This window comes from Squalius cephalus, assembly GCF_949319135.1.
Source record: "Squalius cephalus genome assembly, chromosome: 13".
Taxonomy (NCBI): Eukaryota; Metazoa; Chordata; class Actinopteri; order Cypriniformes; family Leuciscidae; genus Squalius; species Squalius cephalus.
The window spans coordinates 27,406,718-27,430,097 of NC_137134.1; the positions used below are offsets into that span (position 1 = coordinate 27,406,718).

The 23,380-nt window shown below is 38.7% G+C and overlaps 2 protein-coding genes and 1 long non-coding RNA gene across 5 annotated transcripts in view; all 3 read left to right on the forward strand.

Moving 5' to 3' along the window:
- The window catches only part of LOC307169809 (uncharacterized protein), a 294,785-nt gene extending 280,016 nt beyond the window's left edge, over nucleotides 1-14,769 (forward strand). For both annotated transcript variants that reach the window (XM_079890625.1, XM_079890626.1), the window contains 6 exons: nucleotides 535-846; nucleotides 7,568-7,870; nucleotides 9,409-9,717; nucleotides 9,923-10,219; nucleotides 11,013-11,327; nucleotides 11,661-14,769. In XM_079890625.1, coding sequence (XP_079746751.1) covers nucleotides 535-846; nucleotides 7,568-7,870; nucleotides 9,409-9,717; nucleotides 9,923-10,219; nucleotides 11,013-11,327; nucleotides 11,661-11,758 — 1,634 coding nt within the window. In that variant the 3' untranslated portion in view covers nucleotides 11,759-14,769. The remainder of the gene's footprint in view (nucleotides 1-534; nucleotides 847-7,567; nucleotides 7,871-9,408; nucleotides 9,718-9,922; nucleotides 10,220-11,012; nucleotides 11,328-11,660) is intronic.
- The window catches only part of LOC307169806 (muscle M-line assembly protein unc-89), a 536,691-nt gene that overhangs the window by 81,936 nt on the left and 431,375 nt on the right, over nucleotides 1-23,380 (forward strand). The window lies entirely within an intron of this gene.
- LOC307170167 lies at nucleotides 17,171-17,849 on the forward strand. Of its 2 annotated transcripts, none has more exons than XR_013823307.1 (3): nucleotides 17,171-17,229; nucleotides 17,572-17,633; nucleotides 17,765-17,849. It is a non-coding gene; the product is annotated as an uncharacterized lncRNA (long non-coding RNA). The 2 variants fall into 2 exon arrangements; XR_013823308.1 differs by lacking the exon at nucleotides 17,171-17,229 and adding an exon at nucleotides 17,261-17,352.

A 23,380-nucleotide genomic window follows, 5' to 3' on the forward strand; every position in this document is an offset into this window, starting at 1 on the left:
CCTCTTCTGAAAACTTAGAGGTTCATAGAGGTATGGTTCTGGATCTTGACTGTCTGAGAAGTCACCCTCTTCGTCACAAAATCAGCCATGTTCATCGCCATTCATGTACTGTAGGAAAAATAGCCAGCTACTATTCATGCCGGTATGTTGACGGAAGTAGTGGGATTTCATGTGTTGCGTGATATCTCTGCGTCCAAGTAGCAGTGCTTCGCCTGTGCTTCCCCCTAATATAGTCCCAACTCAATATCTGCCTTTTTTCATCACTTTTACTCATGACATGCTAGCTGACAACAAAGGATTCCATTCATTATGCTAAGCTAAGCTAGCGGTGGCGCTTCCAAACTAAAACAATGTATGCACTGACACAAACATGCATTTGCCCACCTATCTAAATGTAGGAAAGAAGGTGAATAAGCCCTATTTCAAAAAACGGTGGAGTGTTCCTTTAAAGCAATAACACAATTTTAGAGAAGGCAAGAATCCCCAGTTTTAAAAATCTCCTCATTTCTCTGTTTCTATGTGCTGTTGTGACAGATGAAGATAAGACCATATCAGTAAAGGAGGGAGAGTCTGTCACTCTGAACACTGATGCTGAAATACAAAAAGATGATCAGATACAATGGATGTTTGCACCTCAAGAGAATCTCATAGCTGAAATCAAGGGAGAGACCAGAGAAATCTCTACATATGTTGCTGATGGGAGATTCAGAGACAGGCTGAAGCTGGACAAGACGACTGGATCTCTGACCATCACAAACATCACAGCTGAACACATTGGAGTCTATAAACTACAGACCATCAGCAACAGAGGAACCTTAAATCAAAGATTCATTGTGACTGTCAAAAGTGAGTAGCTCAAGATTTTCAGTATAATAATGATCACACGTCTTTATTGGCAGTTATTTCACAGATTAAGGCGAGACACTACAGGTGAATAGGGTAACATTTTTAAATAATAGATATCACCATGAAACTTGCTCAGTTGATTACTTACACGATAATAAAAAAATTATTACAAGTTTTTGAAATTTGTATGTTTAATTATGCAAATTAGTCATTATCTCATTAAATATGCAAGATTTTGCATATATTTTCGGTAGATAGATCTGAACATATGAAAAAGCACAAGATGATACTCACACACAATATGAAAAATAAATTCAGAGGGATTTCAGGATAGATGCTTTCATTACCTATGAAATCAAAATATACTGTCCATAGCCTTAAAAAAAACAATTTTCGCCATTTTTTTTTTTTATTAAAATGTCACATAAATCAGGCCAGGAATGATTTATTAAAGCAGCACTAGGTAACTTTTCAACCTTCATAGTATATTTCCAAGACTCTTGTGATGGTACATCGACTTACAATAGGTTGAATGACATGTCTGCCATAGCCTAACGGGGTCTGTATCGTTTTTAATCGTACTTTTAAACTTCGGGGTTCGGGTAGTAACCCGCGCACAAAAAGAACTACAAAATTCGACTGCTTTACGGCATAGGCTACCTCACTTCCCCCAACACGTCCTCACATGCTGTTGGACTAGTAAGTATATTGCTTATATTGTATATCACTCGGACAAGCTTTCACTCGTTGGTGTGAGCTAAAAAGCACCTGGCGTTCTTGTTGATGGATTAGTAACTTAGACATCTTCGGAGGCTAGCTGTGCTTGTTCGATGTCCGACGATTTGTAACGCGTTGTGTTTATTCCCCAATCGAACTCGTGTAACTGTCTGTCACACGTTCTACCGTCCACAGCATTACTTGATAGACAAAAATAGGACAAGAATGAGCATCAAATAGAAACAACCAGCTTACGGGGTGTTCGAGGCACACATACAATACAGACTGCCGACAGTTAAACAGGGCGCGCGCAGCTCTTAAAGGGGCCACACCTTATTTCCACTCGTTACAGCTTCCATCCGACTGAACAGGGACCGGTATACAGGGGGGAGGGGATCAGGCCGTGAGTGAAGAGACTGCTCTGCGTGAGTGGTATTTACGACAGTAACGTTAAATACAAGTAGTCCACAGCGACTCTAGGGGTCGTTGTTTGACCAAAACGGAAATCTTACCTAGTGGGGCTTTAACAAATCCCTCTGAAAATATCTTCAGAATACTGCTAAGTGTATAACTGGAAAGTTTGGTGTACATAGGCTGAGATGTTTGTACTGGAGAATGACAAAAAACTCATTTTGAGAAAACGGCAGTTAAAGGGGACATATCATGCCAAATGCACTTTTTTAGCCCTTAAATGCATTTTGTTGTATATTTGGAGTGTTTAGAAGTACAGAAAATATGAAATTATTCTCTTCAGGTGCTTCGTTGATATCTTTATATTCTGTTTTGGTCATATTTTTCAACCTGTTCCGATTTTTCTGTTATCTATGACGTTTTTTGAACTATTACGTCACAGTATTTGCAGCGGAACTGCCAAATAAGGACATCGACTTCCGGCCCAACACTTCGAGCAATCCGCCATTTTTATTTCTCGTTGCAATTTTGTAGTCCAAGCTAAAGGATGCAGAAGTTACGAGAGGGTAAGTTAAAATGTTCGGTTGTTGGATGTAGTAACCCACACGCTTCATTACACCGTCTAATGTAGATAAACTGCCGCGCTTGTGACAAGGGCGCTTGTTTAACTGAAAGAACGAGCAGAGAGAGAGAGACCCGGTCGCGCGCGCGCGCTCTCTCTCTTCAGAGCCAGGCGAAAGTGTAAACAAGACATCACCGTCTCCAAACTAGACGCTGTCTTGCTCTCTCTCCCTCGCACATATTAATCAAAATAAATCGACACGGTGGTAAAAGGTCGGAAGACCAAAGTTTCATGTGTAAATACAGTACACACCAGTGCGATTCATCCATATGAAGACGTTGTTCTGCAGGTTCGTCGTCTTCATTTTCATCTCGCTCCGGCTCCGACTCTGGCTCGAACATGTAAGGCTGGCTGGACAAGTCTTCCGTTGTTGACATTTTGTTAATAACGTGTGAATAAAAAGTTTCTGTGCCGCTAGATAATCGTATCTCTGCTATCAAACTACAAAAATGGCCGAACGGGGTGGAGTTGAACCTCTGCAACCTGGAGAGGGGGCGGGGTATGAAGTGTCTCAATTGTATTTAAAGAGACCGCACCAAAACGAGTTGCTCTCAGACGCACATCAGAAAAGGGGTAGAAAAGGGGCCTGTGGAGCTATAATAATGAAGAATTCAGACCCAAGCATTGCAGTTCCGCTTTATATAGACTACAAATGTATGATTTATATGTAAAAAGGAACAATTTAAAAGCATGATATGTCTCCTTTAAAGATTTAAATGGTTCTAAATGAGATTTCGTCATTAGCTTTAAAACCCCCTTTGGATATTAACGATTGGTTACTGATAGAAAAGAAATGCCCATATTTGGGTTACATAGCGTTGTGCAGGAGACTCAGAGCTTTACAACGATCCCGGTCATGACAGACTTCAGTAAACGGACTGAACTCGGCATGTCGCATTGGAATGCTAACTTCTTGCTAAATTTGGGAGAGACTTGACTACAAACAATGTAATAAAATAAACAAATTAATGTATATTGTCAGCGTTTTCTTTATAGCAGCTTGAAAGAACACATATTGAAGGAGTAAACTAGCCCAAAATCTCAAAACTGACCACTGCATGAAAAATCTATGTTTTTGCCTGCCGTGTCTCGCCTTAAGCTTGATAAATTACCGTAAAATTGCCAGATTGAGTTTTCCACCTGTTGAGTTGATTTGTGTATAGCACATCTGTTTTCTTCACATCTGTTTGGATGAGGAGAGGCACAGCTCTGATGAATGGAAGGCAGTCTTGAGACACACTATTGGCCTGTCCAAATAACCAAACTTGTAGTCTTTGCACTTGACCACTTGTCTACTTGCATGACATATTTCATGGATTTGGCCCAAGTGTTCAAGTAGGCGTAAAGACTGCAAGTGTGCATAGAACTTTTGATTATGCGATGGGACACACTTACAGTATAGTGTTGTAAAAATATTTACTTATGATAAAAATAAACTTATGTGACAGACGATACAGTTTAGTAATTGTGGTGCTTCTAATTAATTGATAAAAAGCAATTGCAGATATTGTATAAAAATAGACATACCATCTTTGCACCAATACAATGTGAAAAACTTGTTTTACTACTAGGGCTGGGTATCGATTCAGATTTTACAAATCGATTCGATTTCGATTCTCAAGCTCTCAATTCGATTCGATTTCGATTCTCGATTCGATTTTGATTCTAAATTCGATTTCGATTCCACTCAATGAATAGCCTATATATTTAATACAAATCCTATATTTATAAAAAAAGAAAGTAAAGTGACCATAAGTTTGGAAGTGGTTAATTAATAAAAAGAAATTAAGAGCTACCAACCTGTATATTAAACTCTATTTATTTTAGGTACACTTGGGTACATTAAAACAGAACCCAACTATTTCAAATGCATACAATGAATAGACAGGATTTTGATGCAAGATGAAAAATTGATGCTGAAAATTGGACAAGTCAGAACAGTCGCATGCCTTGATCAAACAGGTTAACAATCCTCACATAAACCCATTAAAAAAAACTTGCATATATTTATCTGTCTAGGTAGGACATATAGGCCTACAGAAATTGAATAAAGTTATCAAACAGTCTGCGATGCATTAATTATAAAGTATATATAGACTAATCCTTATTAAAGTTACAAAAGGTTTTAGTCAAGAGCAGTGAGTGTTTTTCTCTGTTTCCTTTGTTCTTTGATTAACTTTAACGACAGAGATAATTAGTGGCTACTGTGTACTGTTCCTTTAAGAGACCAACCGCTGCTAACAGAGACGCGGATCTCACACGCGCCTCAAGCCTGTTTTATACTTCTGCGTTCGAACTGTCGCTGTAGCTACGTCGTAGGCTGTGTGTAGCGCGCGTACCCTTCGGCGTACCCTGACGTGCACCTCTCCAAAAATGTAACAACGCGTCAATTCTACGCGGACACAAGCGCTGTGATTGGTCTGACTGAACCCCTCCCTCGGGTTTCATGCTCCCCAGGTGCGCGTCAACGCGGACAACGACACAGAAGTATAAATTAAAACCAACACGTTGCCTACGGCGTATAGGCTCCGGCGTATGTCCGACGCAGAAGTATAATGAGGCCTTCATTCGATGCTCTCGGTCACTCTCAACGCTTTCTCCGGTCCGCTGTCAATCCCAAAATGCACTGCGTGAGCGTGAAGCTCAACTTCCATAGGAATGAATTGAAAACGCTCGCTCCGCTCCGCTCGCACCGTGCCAGTGGACACACACCTCATTATACTTCTGCGTCGGACATACGCCGGAGCCTATACGCCGTAGGCAACGTGTTGGTTTTAATTTATACTTCTGTGTCGTTGTCCGCGTTGACGCGCACCTGAGGAGCATGTTACCCCGAGGGAGGGGTTCTGGCAGACCAATCACAGCGCTTGTGTCCGCGTAGAATTGACGCGTTGTTACATTTTTGGAGAGGTGCACGTCAGGGTACGCCGAAGGGTACGCGCGCTACACACATACTACGAAGTAGCTACGGCGGCAGTTCGACGCAGAAGTATAAAACAGGCTTAAAGCCTGGTTTATACTCGACGCGTCCGCACGAGCGCGAAGGTGCGCGCGGCAAAAATGACGTCATTGCGGTGTGGGCGGTCGACATTTTTTGTAACAACGCGCGCGGCGCCGCATCCGAAGATGAACGACTTCGAGCCGAATCTGGCCGAGCTCGAACTTCTCACCCCAACCGGCACCCAGTTTGCACGTCTAAATGAGTTGCTTACATTTAAAAAAATAGGCACACAATAGCATAAAAAGTATTTTTAATGAACAGGTCCATGTTTAATAAAAATGTTCAAGAAACTTAATGAAATGTTTAGTGAAATTAGAAAATATGTAAGAGATCGTTAATTTAGTTATGTTTTATACACATTCTCATATCCATATTTTGTTTTATTGTCACGAGTAATCTCACGGTTTACTGGGTTTTACACGATTCTTTTTGTAGTGTGGTATTGGTGGCCGTGTAGCCTACTAAAATAAACATTGTCACGTGTGTATAGCTTTCTTCTTCTCATCGCTGATTCCTGATGGTTAGAGGATAATTACTGGAGTCGCCCCCTGTCGTTTCAAAGAATAGTACAACGGCGAGCGCGTCAAGTATAAACGCCTCGTCCGTTTGCGGAGGTGCGCGCGCAGTCTGCGGAGACTCGCGCTGTGGAGCCAGGCGAAAGTATAACCAAGGCTTAAGACTGCTCTTATGTTATGAAGATACTCGACAAAAAGACATTTTGGCATAATTGTGTGTGTTATTGTTCGTTCAAGCACGAAAGAGAACTGTATACTAGGCTGTCTTGTGCGCACGCACGATATCAGCGCAAGTCTTTCTGTGTGTCACAGGACATTCACGTCATTGCGTAGGCTTGACATCGCGATTGCGATATGATTAATTGTGCAGCACTAGTTGAGGTTATTTTATGATTAAGATAAAACAAACATAAAATCTCACAGCATTAGCTATAATATAAAATGGAGTTTGCAAGCATATGAACAGTGGAGGAAAACTAATACTGGCTTTTGGGTAATAGATAAATAAATATGGAAAAAAATCAATTCGTGGCGTTTGAGAATCGATTTTGAATCGACCACATTTTAAAAAACGATTAATCGAAAAATCGATTTTTTTGCCCAGCCCTATTTACTACTATGTATTATCTAATTAATTTTACTTGCAGTGGAATGTTTTCCTTGGCATTTCATGATTTCTGGGCATGTGAGTTCACGAACATGATGCATAATGGGATCCGCTTAGCCTGTGTGTGGGTTTAGTGTGCGTTTAGGGCACTGCGCTTTGGCAATTTTAAGACATGGGAGAGTCTTTCACACTTACTTCCTGTCACATGCACACGCTCTCAAATGGCTAAGACTGCAAATGTGTGTATTTTGGACAGGCCTTATGTAACTTGTGTCTCTCTAGCGGTTGAAGGATTATGCTGTAATTACAAGTTACAGTACTTGCGAAGGAACATTGGGTCTTATTCACGAGTAATTGTGTACACTATTCGTATTTATACGCACATTTGAACTTCTCACAAAAATTCTACACATTCTCATATCTTTTTCCATGGTCCCATTCTAGATTCTTATTGAATTGTATTTTTTCTCATGAATAACATTTTTCGAGTTAGTTTGTTCAGAGACTCCTTAATATCACTTTTGGGAGTTAAGCCAGTTTTAATATGGAGTGATAAAAGAATATGTATCTTTTATGAATACTCCTATGCTAAGTAGAAAATGCCACGACATTTGCAGAATGGTTACAGACAGTTAGGGAGATTTACGAGAATACAGATAAGAACGAGTCAGTTTATGTAAACCTTTTTTGAAGGGACTGGGCAAGATGTGGGGGGTAATGTTTTCGAGCATATGTTTTTCTGTACTATATTTGACTTCAAATAGACTAGCTGGTTACACTTGACAAACTTGATCTAATAGAAACATTTTCTTTGTATTTTTCTCTTTCTATGTGTCACAAATTTTAAGTCGCATATATATCAGTGGTGGAAGGAGAACCGGTCACTTTATACCCTGATACTGAAATACAGAAAGACGATCTGATAGTGTGGATGTTTGGAGATGAAGACAATCTCATCGCTCAAATGACTGGAAAGACCAGAGAAACACATGAAGGTCCTGATGGGAGATTCAGAGACAAACTGAAGCTGGACAAGAGGACTGGATCTCTGACCATCAACAGCACGAGAACTGAACACTCTGGACTTTACAAGCTACAGATCAGCAGCAAAAGAGGAACCACAAACAAGAGATTCAAAGTTGCCATAAATTGTGAGTAGTTGTTTTAGTTGATTCATCGAAATAGTATAATAATATTATAATAATAGTTAAAGTGCACATTGAGTTACTGTAATGTGTCATTCCTTTTGTATTTTCCTCAATTTATTAAATGTTATGGTGTACAAAATGATGAGTTGATGCAGTACAGGAAATTACTGGCCCAGTTAATCATAAATAATGAGCCAAAACATCATGATCATCTTCCTGAAATGCTGGCCCTCCATGTGCTGCCAAAACAGCTCTGACCTGTTTGAGGCCCAGTTCCGACTTTCACATGCCCATTGTAATTGCTTTTGACGGTGGACAGGGGTCATAGTAAGGGGCTTTCGCACCAGAGGAATCTTATCATAGTTCCTTGAACTTTTGGGGGAAGTTCCCGGTTTTTGGCGTGTTCGCACCGCAGGAAATAGGAGCGAACTTTTGGAGGAACAAATTTAGCTCCTACTTCAAGGTAGGGTCTAAACCAGCACAATTGGAACTATCAGTGACATTGGTGGACGCTGATTAGCCGAACATGTTGTGTAAACACACAGATTATAGCCTATATATTTACTCCAGATACTAACTCTACGAACATGGAAAACTGATAGATGTATATTTAATCGTGATTAATCGCATTAATGTCATAGTTAGCTCGCAATTAATCGCACATTATCTATTCTAAATGTCCCTTGATTTCCCTTTGTCTCATTTTTTTTCTCATTTTAATGCTCTTATCAACATGGAAAAGTGGATTGGCTTGCTTTCTGCAAATGTTTTTTTATTGAAAACAACTTTGGCATATACTGTAGTGTTCAATTTCACACTAACATTCTCACTTGGAGCAAATAATTTCTCAAACAATGTAACACTGTTCATCAATAAAAGGGTGAAAAAAATACTTTTGTCACACAAACAGCCCCGTCAACAGGCCTTTCTGTGGGATCAAAAGAGGCGATACAAAATAAAATTATAAAGTGCACATGTAAGGTAAACTAGGACTCAGCCTATAGTGCAGTTAAACCATGGCTTAATACTTTCTTTTTCTCAAGTTTGCTTTGACCATAGCAGTCAGGCTGCTGCTCTTTATTCACCAGAGGCTCAAGTGATATGATCCCCTGACGCACAACTGTCGCCAGTTTATAGTTTGTCCCTCCTTGGACACTCTTGGAAAATTCTCAACACTGCTGACCGTGAGAACACACACCCGTTTCAGAAATACTCTTGCCATAACAATAAGGCCCTTGTCAAAGTCGCTCAGATCTTTATTGCTGCCCGTTTGTCATGCATCAACACGTTGATTATGGGAACTGATTGTTTGCTTACCATCTAATCTACCCAGACCTTAATATGTGGCCTTGTTAGGAGATGATCAAAGATATTTGCTTCACCAGTGACTTGTCATTTATGTTTTGGCTCATCAGTGTATATGTTGTATTTGTTAAAAATATTCTACCAGTACACACACACATCCTCAATGAAGCTTTACTGACTCACATGTCACATAATCTCCTAATTTCTTTGTTTCTATTTGCTACCATGAAATAAAGTGAAGAAAGTGTCAGCCAAGGAGGGAGAGTCTGTCACTCTGAGGACTAATGCTGCAATACAGAGAAAAGATGAGTTGCTGTGGCAGTTTGGAGATGAAAACTCTCTCATTGCTGAAATCAAAGGAGGGATTGTAAAGATCTCCACATTTGACGTTGCTGATGGGAAATTCAGAGACAGACTGCAGCTGGACGAGAACACTGGATCACTGACCATCAGAAACATCACAACTGAACACGCAGGAGTTTATACTCTGAGGATCATCAGCAGGAAATTGACCAAAATCAAGAGATGCAATGTTACTGTCAGAGGTACAGTCTTCCCATCTGGATTAATGGTCTTTGAGGCAGCAAAGTAATATGTACGGTTCATTTTCAAGCTGATTTTAAATCCCTATCTGAATAATCTTTGTGAAGTACTGTCAAACTCTGATGTTCACATGTACAGGAACTTATATAATGGAAACCTTTTCTCTATATTTCTCTTGTTCTTGTGCTGCTGTCACAAATGTGACAGTGTTGAAGACAATAGGGATGAGGGGAAAGAATGTGACCCTAAACCCTGATACTGAAGTACAGAGAGATGATCTGATCCTGTGGATGTTTGGAGATCAAGACAATCTCATCGCTCAACTGATCGGAGAGACCGGAGAGACGACATATGCTGATGCAGACGAGAGATTCAGAGACAAACTGAGGCTGAACAAGAACACTGGAGCTCTGACCATCAGTAACATCACATCTGGACCTTATAATCTACAGATCATCAGCAGCAAGAGGACATCATACAGGAACTTCAGAGTTTTCAGTTCTTGTGAGTCTTTCGATTTCCTTTTAAGAAAGTTTCATTAGTAGTACTATTAATATTGCAATACATAATTGCTAAATAAAATAGCAAAATGTATGTCCCCTCCTTGCACCAAATTAAATAAAAAAATGAAAAGCTCTGCAAAAACAGCTGAATGAACCGATCTACAATGAATTTGATTATCAGTTAATCAGGTCTGCATACAGTGAACAGAAATCATTCACAAAAGACGTCACGTCACTTTACAGTAGTAAATTAACGCATTTCTATAGACAAAAGGTATCAGAAAAATACAGGAGGACATGGAGTGAGATGAAAATACACGATACAAGGCAAGCTAAGAATGCTTTATATCAAGCATTTTAGACAAACTAATACTTTAACACGTCTTCGCCTTTTCCCGTCAGTTGCTTTGATAGATGTGTGCATCTGTTTAATGTTTCATACATATTTCCTCAGCACATAACTTACATTTTACGGTTGTATCATTATCTGTAAATGTGAGAACGTCACATATTTCCATTTGCAAAAAGTTTTAGTGAACGAGCGGCAGTTTGCATATGCACATCAAGTTAATTTTCTGAATTTGGATTGTACAGAACATGTGTTTTCAAATTGGGGTCCAGGAACCAATTACACCAATATAATTTTGGAAACACCAGGATGTCTTTATAACATCTCATTTAATTTTGTTCACATGTATAATACTATATTTATTAAATGCAGTAAATTTAAGCCATATCAAGTGACATATCAGTATCCGTGTCTGTACAAGTAACTTGCTCTGTTTGTTCTCCAGGTGAGTCCGGTCCCAAGACAGTGTCAGTGATGGCGGGAGAATGTTTAGTTTTAATCACTGATTTTAAGGTAGAAAGTGATGAGAAGGTGGAGTGGAGATTTGAAGAGAAAATTCTCACAACCGGAATGAATGGAGACATCAGTAAGACTTCATACGGTGCTGATGTAAGATTCAGAGGCAGACTGGAGCTGCACCATCAAACTGGATCTCTCACCATCAAAGACACCAGAACCAGCGACACTGGAGTTTATCATCTAAACGTCTGCAGCAAATGCGGAAAGAACATTTGCTGGGAATTCAGTGTTACTGTCAGTGGTGAGTAAATCAACTCTTCCAATATGACTTTTTTATCAGTTAAAGTGACTTCAGCCATTTCTTTGAAAAATAAACATTTTGTCATTGTTTACTTGCTCTTATGTTGTGCTAAACTTAGCTTTATTTCTTCTGCGGAAGTATCTTCTTTCTACTTTTTTCCAAATAATGAAAGTAGATTCGTCCTTTAGTGTGAGTCTCCAAAAAGGACCAGGAAGTTCATATGCACTAAATTCCAAGTCTATTAAAGTCATGTTACTTGGTGTGAGAATGAGATGTCATAAGTTTTGACATCTGACTACAGATCTTCCTTTTTTTTATGTCTTTGTTTTTCAGATTCTAGAAGAAACCGATTGAATAATTCAGCAATTGTACCGATAAATGGAGAGGTTCCTGTTGGAGTGAATATGCAGCAGGCCACGAGTCCAGTTTGATGAAGACACTAGCCATAGCCATTTCACTTTTTTGCTTGGGGGACACATCTGTTCTTCATTATGTGGACCTCTAGGTTAGGATGGGTAATGGTCTCCTATTTTTCCCTATTATAATACAGACTAAAGTCCTCTTAGCTGCAGATGTACTAGTGGTAAGCTAGCCAGAAACTGACCATATATGGACTTGTTATTCAATGTATCGTATTCCTATATGATGGAAGGTATGTACTCTTATTGGTTAACTCTGTAACTCCCATCATATTCTTAATATATATATTTAGACAAAGTGGCAGTGTAGCGATGCGGTTGAAACATAGGAGGAAACAGGATCCACGTGCAGCAGAAATCTTTTATTAAATAAACTCAACTTGACAGACACAGAATAGGGAACAGGACAACCTACATACAACATCATGAACTCATAAAGACTGAACAAGACACAGGGCTGAAATACACAGGACAACAAGCTAAACAAGATAACAAGGGGGCGTGGCCAATCTAAAACACCTGAGGAGACTAGTTAAACATTAAACATGACGGGAAACTACCAAACATGGAAAAAGACAGGGGAACACAGACAGGAATCATGACAGGCAGTAAAATTGAGAAACTTTATCCATCAGCGCTGGGTCATCATTAATTCAACTGCTAATTATGAGGACTGAAATGAGGACCGCAGTTGGACCGCAAATTTTACAGTTAAACTGACATCCTTAAAGATAGAAACAGCCACATGTGGTGTTAAATAACCATTGTTCTTAAATGTTTTAACTTTTGAAATGCTAATCCAATCTGTATGTTTTAAAAAAGTATTGTAAAGGAGATTCGTTGAAGAGTAGGTAACGTGATTGCGTCATCAAGTTTTGATCAGCATTGTCAAAGAATCGCGTGCGTTTTGTTCCTCTGAGCCAAATATGAACAATTGTTGATGCTTAATCTCACCCCGTCCCCAGATTGGTTTTAACTTTCATCTACTCGCCCAATGAACATAGGTTTTGGTCTTTTGCACCACCAATTAGAATCTTTATTTGGACATTTTAACTGCACTCTTTGACACAGCATAACACAAATCAAAAGCAATTATACAACTGCTTTACACATCGAATGAGGCACTGAAATGTATGTTTTCAAACGAGTCGCTACACAATGACTCAGTGGAATTGCGTCCAATGGAGATAACTGGTGCAGCCAAGAGTTCCGTTTCTAAATTTAAATAATACTTATATAGTTAATATATAGTTAAAATATAATATATATATAAAATTCGCCTATAATTATAATAATATTGTAATAAAAGCAAACCTTGCTTAGGGATCGTTAAATGTCGACATAATTTCATCTTGACATCTAGAATATCCAAGTATAACTTTCTATATATGTTATAACTTTCTATGTTTTTCTTTATAATTAAGAAAAGTAAAATAAATTTACAAAAAATAAATTTAAAATTGGGAATTTGAATGAGCTAGATTGAAAGTTCAAGTTTTCCTGTTTAAAATGATATATGGCACTTGATGCTGACTGCTATAATGGGTTGGAAAAACAAAGAAGAGTACAGACGAGTCAGATGGCCCAAAAATGTTCTAGGTCTTTTAAAGCAACACTATGTAACATTTTTTACCTTAAAATAATGTTTCCAAAATCGTTTCAGTGGTTCATCAAGTCGTAACAGGGTGAAAGGCACTTATGCCTCCACTTTGCGGTCCTTTATCTGCTATAACCACGCTATGTCCGCGTTTCCGTAGTTTGAATGAGACATAAGAAACCTACAAATTTGACTTGCTTTACGTCAAGCGTTACAATAGTCATTATTTCGTTTTTCTTCGTTTCTGATGTCGCAATACATCATACTTGCATGAAATCATGCAACATACTCTACCTTGTCTGTGGACATCGTTCATTATAAAGCCGGTGCTAGATAAACAGCGAGTGTGCGTGTGACAGTAGGCTGCGGGCGGAGAAATTATTTACGACAGCGGTAATGGACAATTCCACTTCCAACCTGTAGGGTGACCGCAGAGGAAAAGTTCCTTGACTGGATGATGGATGACTCAGTTGTAACAAATAATGAAGAATAGGCCGTAAAAGCCTTTCTTGTAGTATGAGGTTACGCACCGGTGTGCGGGAGTGGCCTTTCTCCTAGATCAACAGTTACCTTTCCTTCTTATACCTTGAGCAAAGCATTGTTAAACATGAGTGGAATACCGAAACCAAAAGATGAGGCAAATGGGTGGAGATCCAGAGGGGGAGAAGAACATTAACATATTCTCCTCAATGCATGTTTAACCAATAGTACCAAGATTGTACATTAGGATACTTTAATATCTCTATTAAGTTCACCACCATTCATTTCAGTGTATAAGCTGTCAGATGATACCAAACATGGCATAGTTACATATTAGAACACACTAGTAAATAAACAGTATGCAGTTGAAAGCATCTACAGTACTGTATGTCTATGTCCTGTGAAGCGAATAGTACAGATTGAGGTGCAAACGACTCTGTCTCTCCCGACAGAACCATCCTGTGCCTGGAGTGTCCCAACAGTCCTCAATCAGCATATTGATGAATCCCTTGCACTACATAGGCATTAGCATACTGTGATGATGAAGGCCATTGTGCCACGTTTAATTCAAATGTTTACCAAAATGCTTTTTGAAGTATTAGGGCAGTAGAGAGTTCATATTTGTTCAGCCCTACAATACCTTTAACACCAGTATTGGGTTAATGCTCAGGCTCATATTTATGCTCATGTTTTTGTCATTAAATCTGAATGTCAATTTGTAAATGTGATTTGAAATGCCTTTGTATTCATTCTTAAGTGTTTGCCTGATAAACCGCCTTATTGCACTTAAAAAAAAAAGCTTGATTGCACTTCTTGTACTTGTGAAGTGTGTGTTGTGCCTTTGATTATTCACTATTGTGAATTAGTATTATGCCCATAAGTCATTTAAATAAACGTTCATATAAAGATATTAATTTGTGTATGAATGACAATAAAGAATTTCACTCACCTGAAGAAATCCATCCTGTCCTTTTAAATATCTGTGTTAAAAGAGTGCGTTAATGAAGATTATTGCTCTATACAACTTATCCTTAACATTCCTTAATTTTAATTTGGCGGCAAACGTCTCTTAATGCCGTAGCAACAGTTTTCTGAGCTTTTCAAAGTTAGTGCTTAATATAATAATCATCTGAAACTTAGCAAACTATCAAACTGGCAAGATGAAAAGATATATATTGATCTCTGTCATGGAAATGCATGTATAAACCTTAATTAAACAATTCAATAATCAATTAAAAAGCAATTTATGCCTGCATGATATTACACTGTTAGCCACATTAGACTGGATGGATGGATGGATGGATGAATGATTAGGCAGCAGTGGGCACCATCTTCAGGTGAGACGCGGGAATCAATTCGGCCTGACATCACAGTGCATTATATTACTCAGTGTTTAAAGGGGTGGTTGATTGCTATTTCACTTTTTTCATTTTAAATACTGTGTAATGTTGCTGTTGGTGCATGAACAGTATCTGCAAAGTTGCTGCGCTGAAAGTTCAACGTAAGCGGAGATATTGTCTTTTAAAAATCAGGAAGTTTAATGCCTACAAAAACGACTCGAATGGGACTACAACGAGATACTTCCCGGGTTTTATACGTAACTAACCCATACATTTACATCAACCCTCCCTCCGGAACATGTTCTGCTGTCGAAGAGGAGGAGTTATAGTGGAGAGAGCTGTAGCTGTCAGGTCTTCTGTGTTCAGGCTTCCTACAGACGCTGTAGTTCGTTTAAGTAGCAAATTTAAGTTTGATTATGTTCCTGACAATTACAATCGTAGTTTAGCTCTCTGTGCTGCGCATTTTACGGAAGACAGCTTCCAGAATCTACACGAGTTCAATGTCGGATTCAACAAGAAACTATTACTCCAACATGAAGCAGTTACAGCTTTAAAACCAGAGGCCACAACCTGCAAGTAAGATTTAATCATTTTAAATGTATTTGCCTGTATAATTTAAGACGTAATGTTTTAGTTTTATCAAGGATGTAAAAAAATGCCAGCGCTGGCTTTAGTATATGACAGATGCGTATAAACATTTTGGACCCGAATTTGTAATATGTACAAATTTTGTAAACGTATTTTCCATGTATAGCTACTTTATGACGTAATTTTTTTATTTGATCAAGAACGCAAACCAATGCCAAAGCTGTTTGGTTATAGTAGCTAGTTAGTTCGATGTTATTTTGTGTGTATAAGAAACGTGTACAAACTTCAAAAAATTATCGCAACAGCAAACTTCAGCTGCTGTTATCACATGTAGCCTACACCTAAAGAAAACGACAAACTGAGTAGGCTAAACTACCGGTAAGTTTTGTGAATAGTTAAACGGTTGTTCATTCTATCAATAAAATATGTTTAAAAAACGGTATTACTCAGTCCTGTATTCAGTTATATTAAATGTTTAATCAGGGGGAAAGCGTATCTCAAAAGCTAACAAACAGCAGTAGCATTTTCAAGTATCAGCGTGTGGAAATTCTTTGAGAAAATAATAATAATTAAAAAAAAATTACCATTCAGAAACGTTTAGTAAGAGCCGTGTTTGCGGAGGTTCTGCTTGACTCTCTTCATCACCGCTCTCTGGGTCTGATTCTGGCTCAAACTGATGAGGCAATATTGACACCATTACATTTGACCGGGGGCCTGTATCATGAAGGTAGCTGAACAAACTCGGGGTTACGGGATAAGTTTTGAGTTGACAAAACCAAACCGATGCAATCAGGCTTTATTGGTACCATGATGCAGCTCATCAACTTTCTCTGTCAACTCAGGCTTTGATCCTCAAGACAAGCTATGATTACTCCACGCGCGCGTGCACATGAAAGAGTGACGTCGACACTGAACAACCAATCGCGGGTCGCGATTTTTCCGCGGAGGAGCAAGAGATAATCATTCATAATTACGATGAATTTAAAAATGTATTTCAAGCTCGAAACAATACTGTCTCTGCGGCCAAAGCAAGAGAAGACTGTTGGAGAAAGATTGCTGATTGTTAATGTGTAAGTTAAACAAATACGTTCTATATTTATGTAAAATTATGTATGTATGTGTAGCCTATACGTGTAATATAGCCTATAGCCTATTTTTATAATATATAAAATGTGCATGTACTAAGAAAAATTCATATTCATTGATTTTTAGATGCAACCCCAACTCCAAATGTTCTTGGCAGCAGATAAAGACAAAATATAAAAATATAATTCAAGTGGTGAGTATTTACCACAACATTTTATTACTTTTGTGAACATTTTATCACAAACACTTGTTTGCAGAAAACAGAAATAAAGAGTTAAATTCAGAATATACTGGCGGAGGAGTTGGCAATAAGGGACGGACGATTGTGGATGGGATTACAGGTGCTGTACAATCTGACCCTGGTGCTGGCTCCTCTAAGCAAGTAACACTGGGTACGTGTGCAATACATTACTACTTTTTTAAGTTTTAAATATGGCTGACTGTATGTTCTGCAGTAGAGGGAAATACAGTGTCCCTGTTGAAGCCAGCACACACACACAGTCTCCCACACAGAGGTCAGTATGCAGCAGACAGAACACCAAACTAACCTGCTTTACAACAGCTATGCTTTACATTGGCCTATTTTTATTTATTAGGGTGGAGGAAATGAAGACACTCTGTCTGTGTGTTCTCAGACAGTTGCTGATGTGAATGCACTGGGCTTTTTATTATGGCAAACATTTGAATGTGTGGCATAAAAAGGGACTGGCCCTTACACATCTCTTTTATTGTAGGATTTTTCACAACCTGCCCCAGAAACTGAGGCCTCTACCTCAATGGCCTTCAGAAGAAATGTGTAAGGATTTAAAACCCTTGACATAAATTACAGTCAGTCCTGTGTTTGTAGGAAGTCAAGGAACTTTTTGTGATTTGATGAGCCTCCAGAAAACTTGTAATGATAATGTTCGTGGTGGAATTATGTTTCAGGTGGAAACAGACTCAGTCAGGGCCCTGTACAAAAGGAGTCTTGAACTAGACTGCACACTAAAGGAGACTTGAACTAGACTGCACACTAAAGGAGTCTTTAACTAGACTGCTCACTAAAGGAGTCTTGAACTAGACTGCACACTAAAGGAGCTGACTGTGAGCTGAGGATATATATATATATATATATATATATATATATATATATATATATATATATATATATATATATATATATATAGTATGTATAACTTATTTAACCAAGTAACACTTTAGTATGAATATTTATTAATGCAACTTTCTCTTGCTCTCTTTCTCCTTCCCATCCCACAAAACCAATAAAACAGTGTGAGACCTATCTGCAGTTTCAGTGTGCTTTTATTAAGTGTAATATTGTATGGTGATTGCATCTACATCTGCACCAGCTGGGTGGTCAAGTGTGATCGGGTCAGTTTCATCGGGGAGAAGCTGGTTTTGTGGTGTTTCTCGCTCCTTTCTACTGGTGGCTATATTGTGCAGAATGGCACATGCAGCCACTATCTGTGATGCCCGCTCTGGTGACTTAAGGGCCGAACACTGTTGAAACGTGCCTTTAGGAGGCCAAAGGTCATCTCTATCTTCACTCTGGTTTTACTGAGGGCCACACTGAAGCGGTGCTGTGGCCCTGTCTGAGGGTCATGATAGGGGGTTATTGTGTAAGTTTTTCTAGCTCAGTTCAAATTAACAGTGTTTTGTATTGTACCAAATTTAACTTGCTTTCCTCAAAGTGCTGACACAACACAGACTCACGGAAAATTCGTGAGACAAGCACTGGAGCCAGGCCATTTGGCATCCAAACTTGTGATCATACGTTCATGACCACAAGTCGTCTGCAGATGAAATGTTTAGTAAATCATTGTTATATCTGTTAATGTTACTATTAATTTAAAGATTCATCTCGTAGAATTCACATCATCTCTACCTGAACATTATGGCAATAATGACTTGGGAATCCTATCATAAGATTAACAGAATAATAATAAAATATTAAAAATAATTCTTAACATGTATTATATTGTATAGTACATTTGTGAAATTTGTTTAAAAAAAGTGTTCATGTGATGTTACCCTATCAATATATCTTTCTGGCAATTTTATAAAAGCCCTCTTTTATGGACATGGTCGATAAATGTCCGGGGAACACTATTAATGAAACTATTCATGTAGTACTCCTGCAGAGCGAGGACCACCTTACGAATGGTTTGAATGGTGTTTTCCCCTAGCTTCTGTGCGTCACCCACCGTGCAAGAATGTACCACTTGCAAAAAAAAAACAAAAAAAAACGCAATGCAATATTTGCGGTACAGTAAGTGCATGAATTCGACGTGTTAAATTCTTTATGTGCGGCTCAAGAAGTTCACAAAGATAAGACATTCCTTCCGCGGGAAATCTGTATCTTTCATACAAGTAACTATCAGTTAAGGCAAGGGGATTTTGTCTGGCTAAAAACTCTTTCTCTACGAAGTGCTCGTCAAACAATTTGCGCTGAGATGTCCACCCGGATTTGGAAGAAAAGGTGAAGTCATTGCAACAGACACTTGGAATAAGTTACGTCACCTATATGTTTCTTTGCTCTCAGCTGATTGGTCAAACTTCAGTCTGAGATCTTGAATCCAGAACATAACCTGCCCCGGAGCAGGTTAGCCGTGCAGCGTAAGATACCATGGCAACGAACACAGATTAAAGCTGAGCTACTTTCATAGTACCTAAAACCCACACTGTTAGCAATTGATGTAATTTTTACAATAAATTTTACAACAACATATTGTATTCATGTTTTTATTGTAAATGCAAATGCATGATGGGAAATTTATGGACAGTCCTGTAATTTTATTGTAACTACACTGTAGAAGCATTATTTTACAGCCACCGCATAGCATTGTGGGATCGTTGCTGTTTGAATTTTGAAATTGCGCGCGGCCAACGGCACCAGAGAATCAAACATTTTTGGAAGAAGAACACATCTCAGGTATGAAACGTTAACATGAAATCTATTTTATAAGTATATGGATATATTAATACCGTTGATATGAGTGAGTGCTGCTGATTGTTTCGTTTGGCATATTTCAGTGACATTAGCTTCAGTGACGTTCGCCCCGAGTCGACTAAAAACAACGTGAACTGACCGCGGTGAAGTGGCGTCTTCTTTCTCAATCCATACGGAAAAGGAACCACATGCAGGTGTAAGGTACGAGATATTCACTATTTTTTGTTTGGTATATTTCTCAGTGACATTGGCTAGAGTAAAGTTAGATCCCTATAACGTTAGCTCAACTCGCCCCGACTCGACTCGCTCACTCCCGGTATAAATTGAACTGACCCCGCTGAAGTGGCGCCGTCTTCAATCCATAAGGGAAAAGGTAACTTAGGCTAAGTTACCACATCACATCAGGTACAAGACACTAGATATTCACAATGGAAAAACAAACATGGTGAGTAGAATCGAGTCGAGCTGAGCTTGTAAATTAACGTAACTGTTAACGTGAATGGAAAACCACCACAATGACGATAGCTCAAATAATGTTAGCACAGACTGTAAAAATAAGCATTAACGTTAGCCCCGTGAGCTTCCTTAGCTCAGATTATTATTGCATTGATTACACGTGCTACCGGGCAGGCTGTTGTAACGTTAGCTAAGTATTAGGACTTCTGTTTTGCTGTTTTGTAATCGGGGGTCTTGAAGTCGTGGTGGTTTACACACTTAGCATAAACGTAACGTTAGCTTGTATATTTTACGGTCGCTGAATACTTAACGTTACAGAATTAAATGAAGATACCAGCATTGTCATTTAATTAAAGCCCATATTTCAAATAACGTTTGCTTGTGTTTACAAACGTTAAATTGTTATTTGAAATATGGGCTTCAATTAAATGACTGCTGGTATCTTAATTTAATTCTGTAAGTTAGCTATAGCTGTGATAAAAGCTGAATATAGCATCTGTTCAGATGTTATAACTTTACTTTGTGCTTGGCCAACCAGGGTGAAAGAGCAGTCATGTAATCTGTCTTTATATAAAACAAACTGCGCGTGCGCAACTTAAACCTCCAACCATCATCGTCATTAAATATTTTTTCGGAGCCTGGGTTCTGTTGAAAGGCTTTCACTGCTCTCTTTGTCTTCAGCGAAGGCAGCAAATTATCAGTAGTATTAAAATCAAGTTAACCATTTTGTTTTTCTCAAATTATATGTGGCTGCCTGGCAGACTGTATGGAATATTAAAATAATAATAGATTTGTAATTGGTATTTGTTGTGTAATTGGTAATACATTTGGTAATGTTTACATTTTGTATTCCCTAGCCCTCTGCCACAGCTGCTGATATCCAGAGAGAGACCCTACCCAGCACACCTTGCTTAATTGTACAAGGTATATTCTTCCCTTATTTTGTTAAAAGGGTAGTTCACTTTTAAATGAAAATTACCCCATGATTTACTTGCCTTCAAACCATTCTTTCTGACAAATACAATCTGAGTTATACAAAAACAAAACCTGACACTTCCAAGCTTTACATTGGCAGTGGATCAGTTTGAAGCTCAAAAAAGTGCATCTATCCATCATAAAAGTGCTCCACACGGCTCTGAGGGGTTAAAATAGGCCTCCTGAAGTGAAGACATTTACATTTACATTTACATTTATTCATTTAGCTGACGCTTTTATCCAAAGCGACTTACAATTGCTATATATGTCAGAGGTCGCACGCCTCTGGAGCAACTAGGGGTTAAGTGTCTTGCTCAGGGACACATTGGTGTCGCACAGTGGATTCGAACCCGGGTCTCTCACACCAAAGGCATGTGTCTTATCCATTGCGCCACCACCACCACCTGAAGAGTTTGTGTAAGAAAAATATCCATATTTAACACGTTACAAAGTAAAATTCTAGCTTACGGCCGAACGGCCATACGCAGTCTACTTGCATTCAAAGTGCAACTTTGCGCAACTCATGACGTCAGAAGTAGCGTAGTGTGTCATGGCGTAGTGTAAATATCAGCAGTACGTTGTATTACTCGCATAAGTTGCGCTTTAGAGTAAAATCTGTATGTTATTGTTCTTTTGGCCGGAAGCTAGTTATTTTACTTCATGTACGAAAAATATGAATATTTAAAACTTTACAAACTCATTGCTTTGCTTCAGAAGGCCTTTATTATTAACCCCTCAGAGCTGTGTGAATCACTTTTATGATGGATAGATGCACTTTTCTGAGCTTCAAACTTATGTTGCAATCCACTGCCATTATAAAGCTCTGAAGCATCAGGGTGTTTATTAATATAACTCCGATTGTAAATATATTGTGAATTTTAACCGTTTCAGCCAGGTCAGGATTTCTTTTTCAAATGGTTAAAATGTGCATTAAAAAGTTGGATGGAGACCCAGCTATTACTGTTAAGTGTCTGTTCTACCTAGAGTTGGTATTCCCATACAGGACATTTATGTGTAAACAGAAGAGTCTGACGGACAGCAGTTTAACATTACGACTTTCATTAATTAATTAAATAAAACACTTTGAAGTGTGGTTAAGGTATTTAGCAGATGCTTTTGTCCAAAGCGCCATTCGACAGTGCATACATGCATGCAATGATGTTATTTACAAAAAAACAATGTAAAAGCCAATGTAATTCTAAATTTTAAAGGGTTAGTTCACCCAAAAATGAAAATGATGTCATTAATGACTCACCCTCATGTCGTTCCAAGCCTGTAAGACCTCCGTTCATCTTCAGAACACAGTTTAAGATATTTTAGATTTAGTCCGAGAGCTTTCTGTCCCTCCATTGAAAATGTATGTACGGTATACTGTCCATGTCCAGAAAGCTAATAAAGACATCATCAAAGTAGTCCATGTGACATCAGTGGGTTAGTTAGAATGTTTTGAAGCATCGAAAATACATTTTGGTCCAAAAATAACAAAAACTACGACTTTATTCAGCATTGTATTCTCTTCTGGGTCTGTTGTCAATCCGGGTTCACGACTCCGCAGTGACGCTGCTGACGTAAGACGCTGCTGACGTGTTATCTGGTGAGCCCGAGCTTCGTTTACAGTCTGAGGGAGACGCACGCTGTAAACAAAACAATCTTCGCAAACATGTCTAAGGATTTCGACACAGAGGAACAATATAAAATAGCTTGAATACAGCGTGCGTCTCCCTCAGACTGTAAACGAAGCTCGGGCGCACCAGATAACACGTCAGCAGCGTCTTACGTCAGCAGCGTCACTGCGGAGTCGTGAACCCGGATTGACAACAGATTTTGTCATTTGTCATTATTTAACAGATATGAAAACTTAACTTTTTTTCCTCTCTCTCGGTTTTCAGAACTTTTTGTGGAATCAACTCCCAGACGGGCTGCAAAGCAGAGAAGAGATACGGGCTCAACGCACCTGTTTAGTGTTTACACCCTCCTAAGAAAACAGTTTTTAATAAAAGATTAAAAAGATATCATTGTTGTGTTTTTAATTGCCTAATACGGATAATTACAGGCAGCATTGTATTGTAATATTTACAAATAACAGGATACAGTATATTGAATTACAATATTAAATTGTAATTCTGTCCTGTGAAATTACAGGAAATTCCTGGCAACTGAGT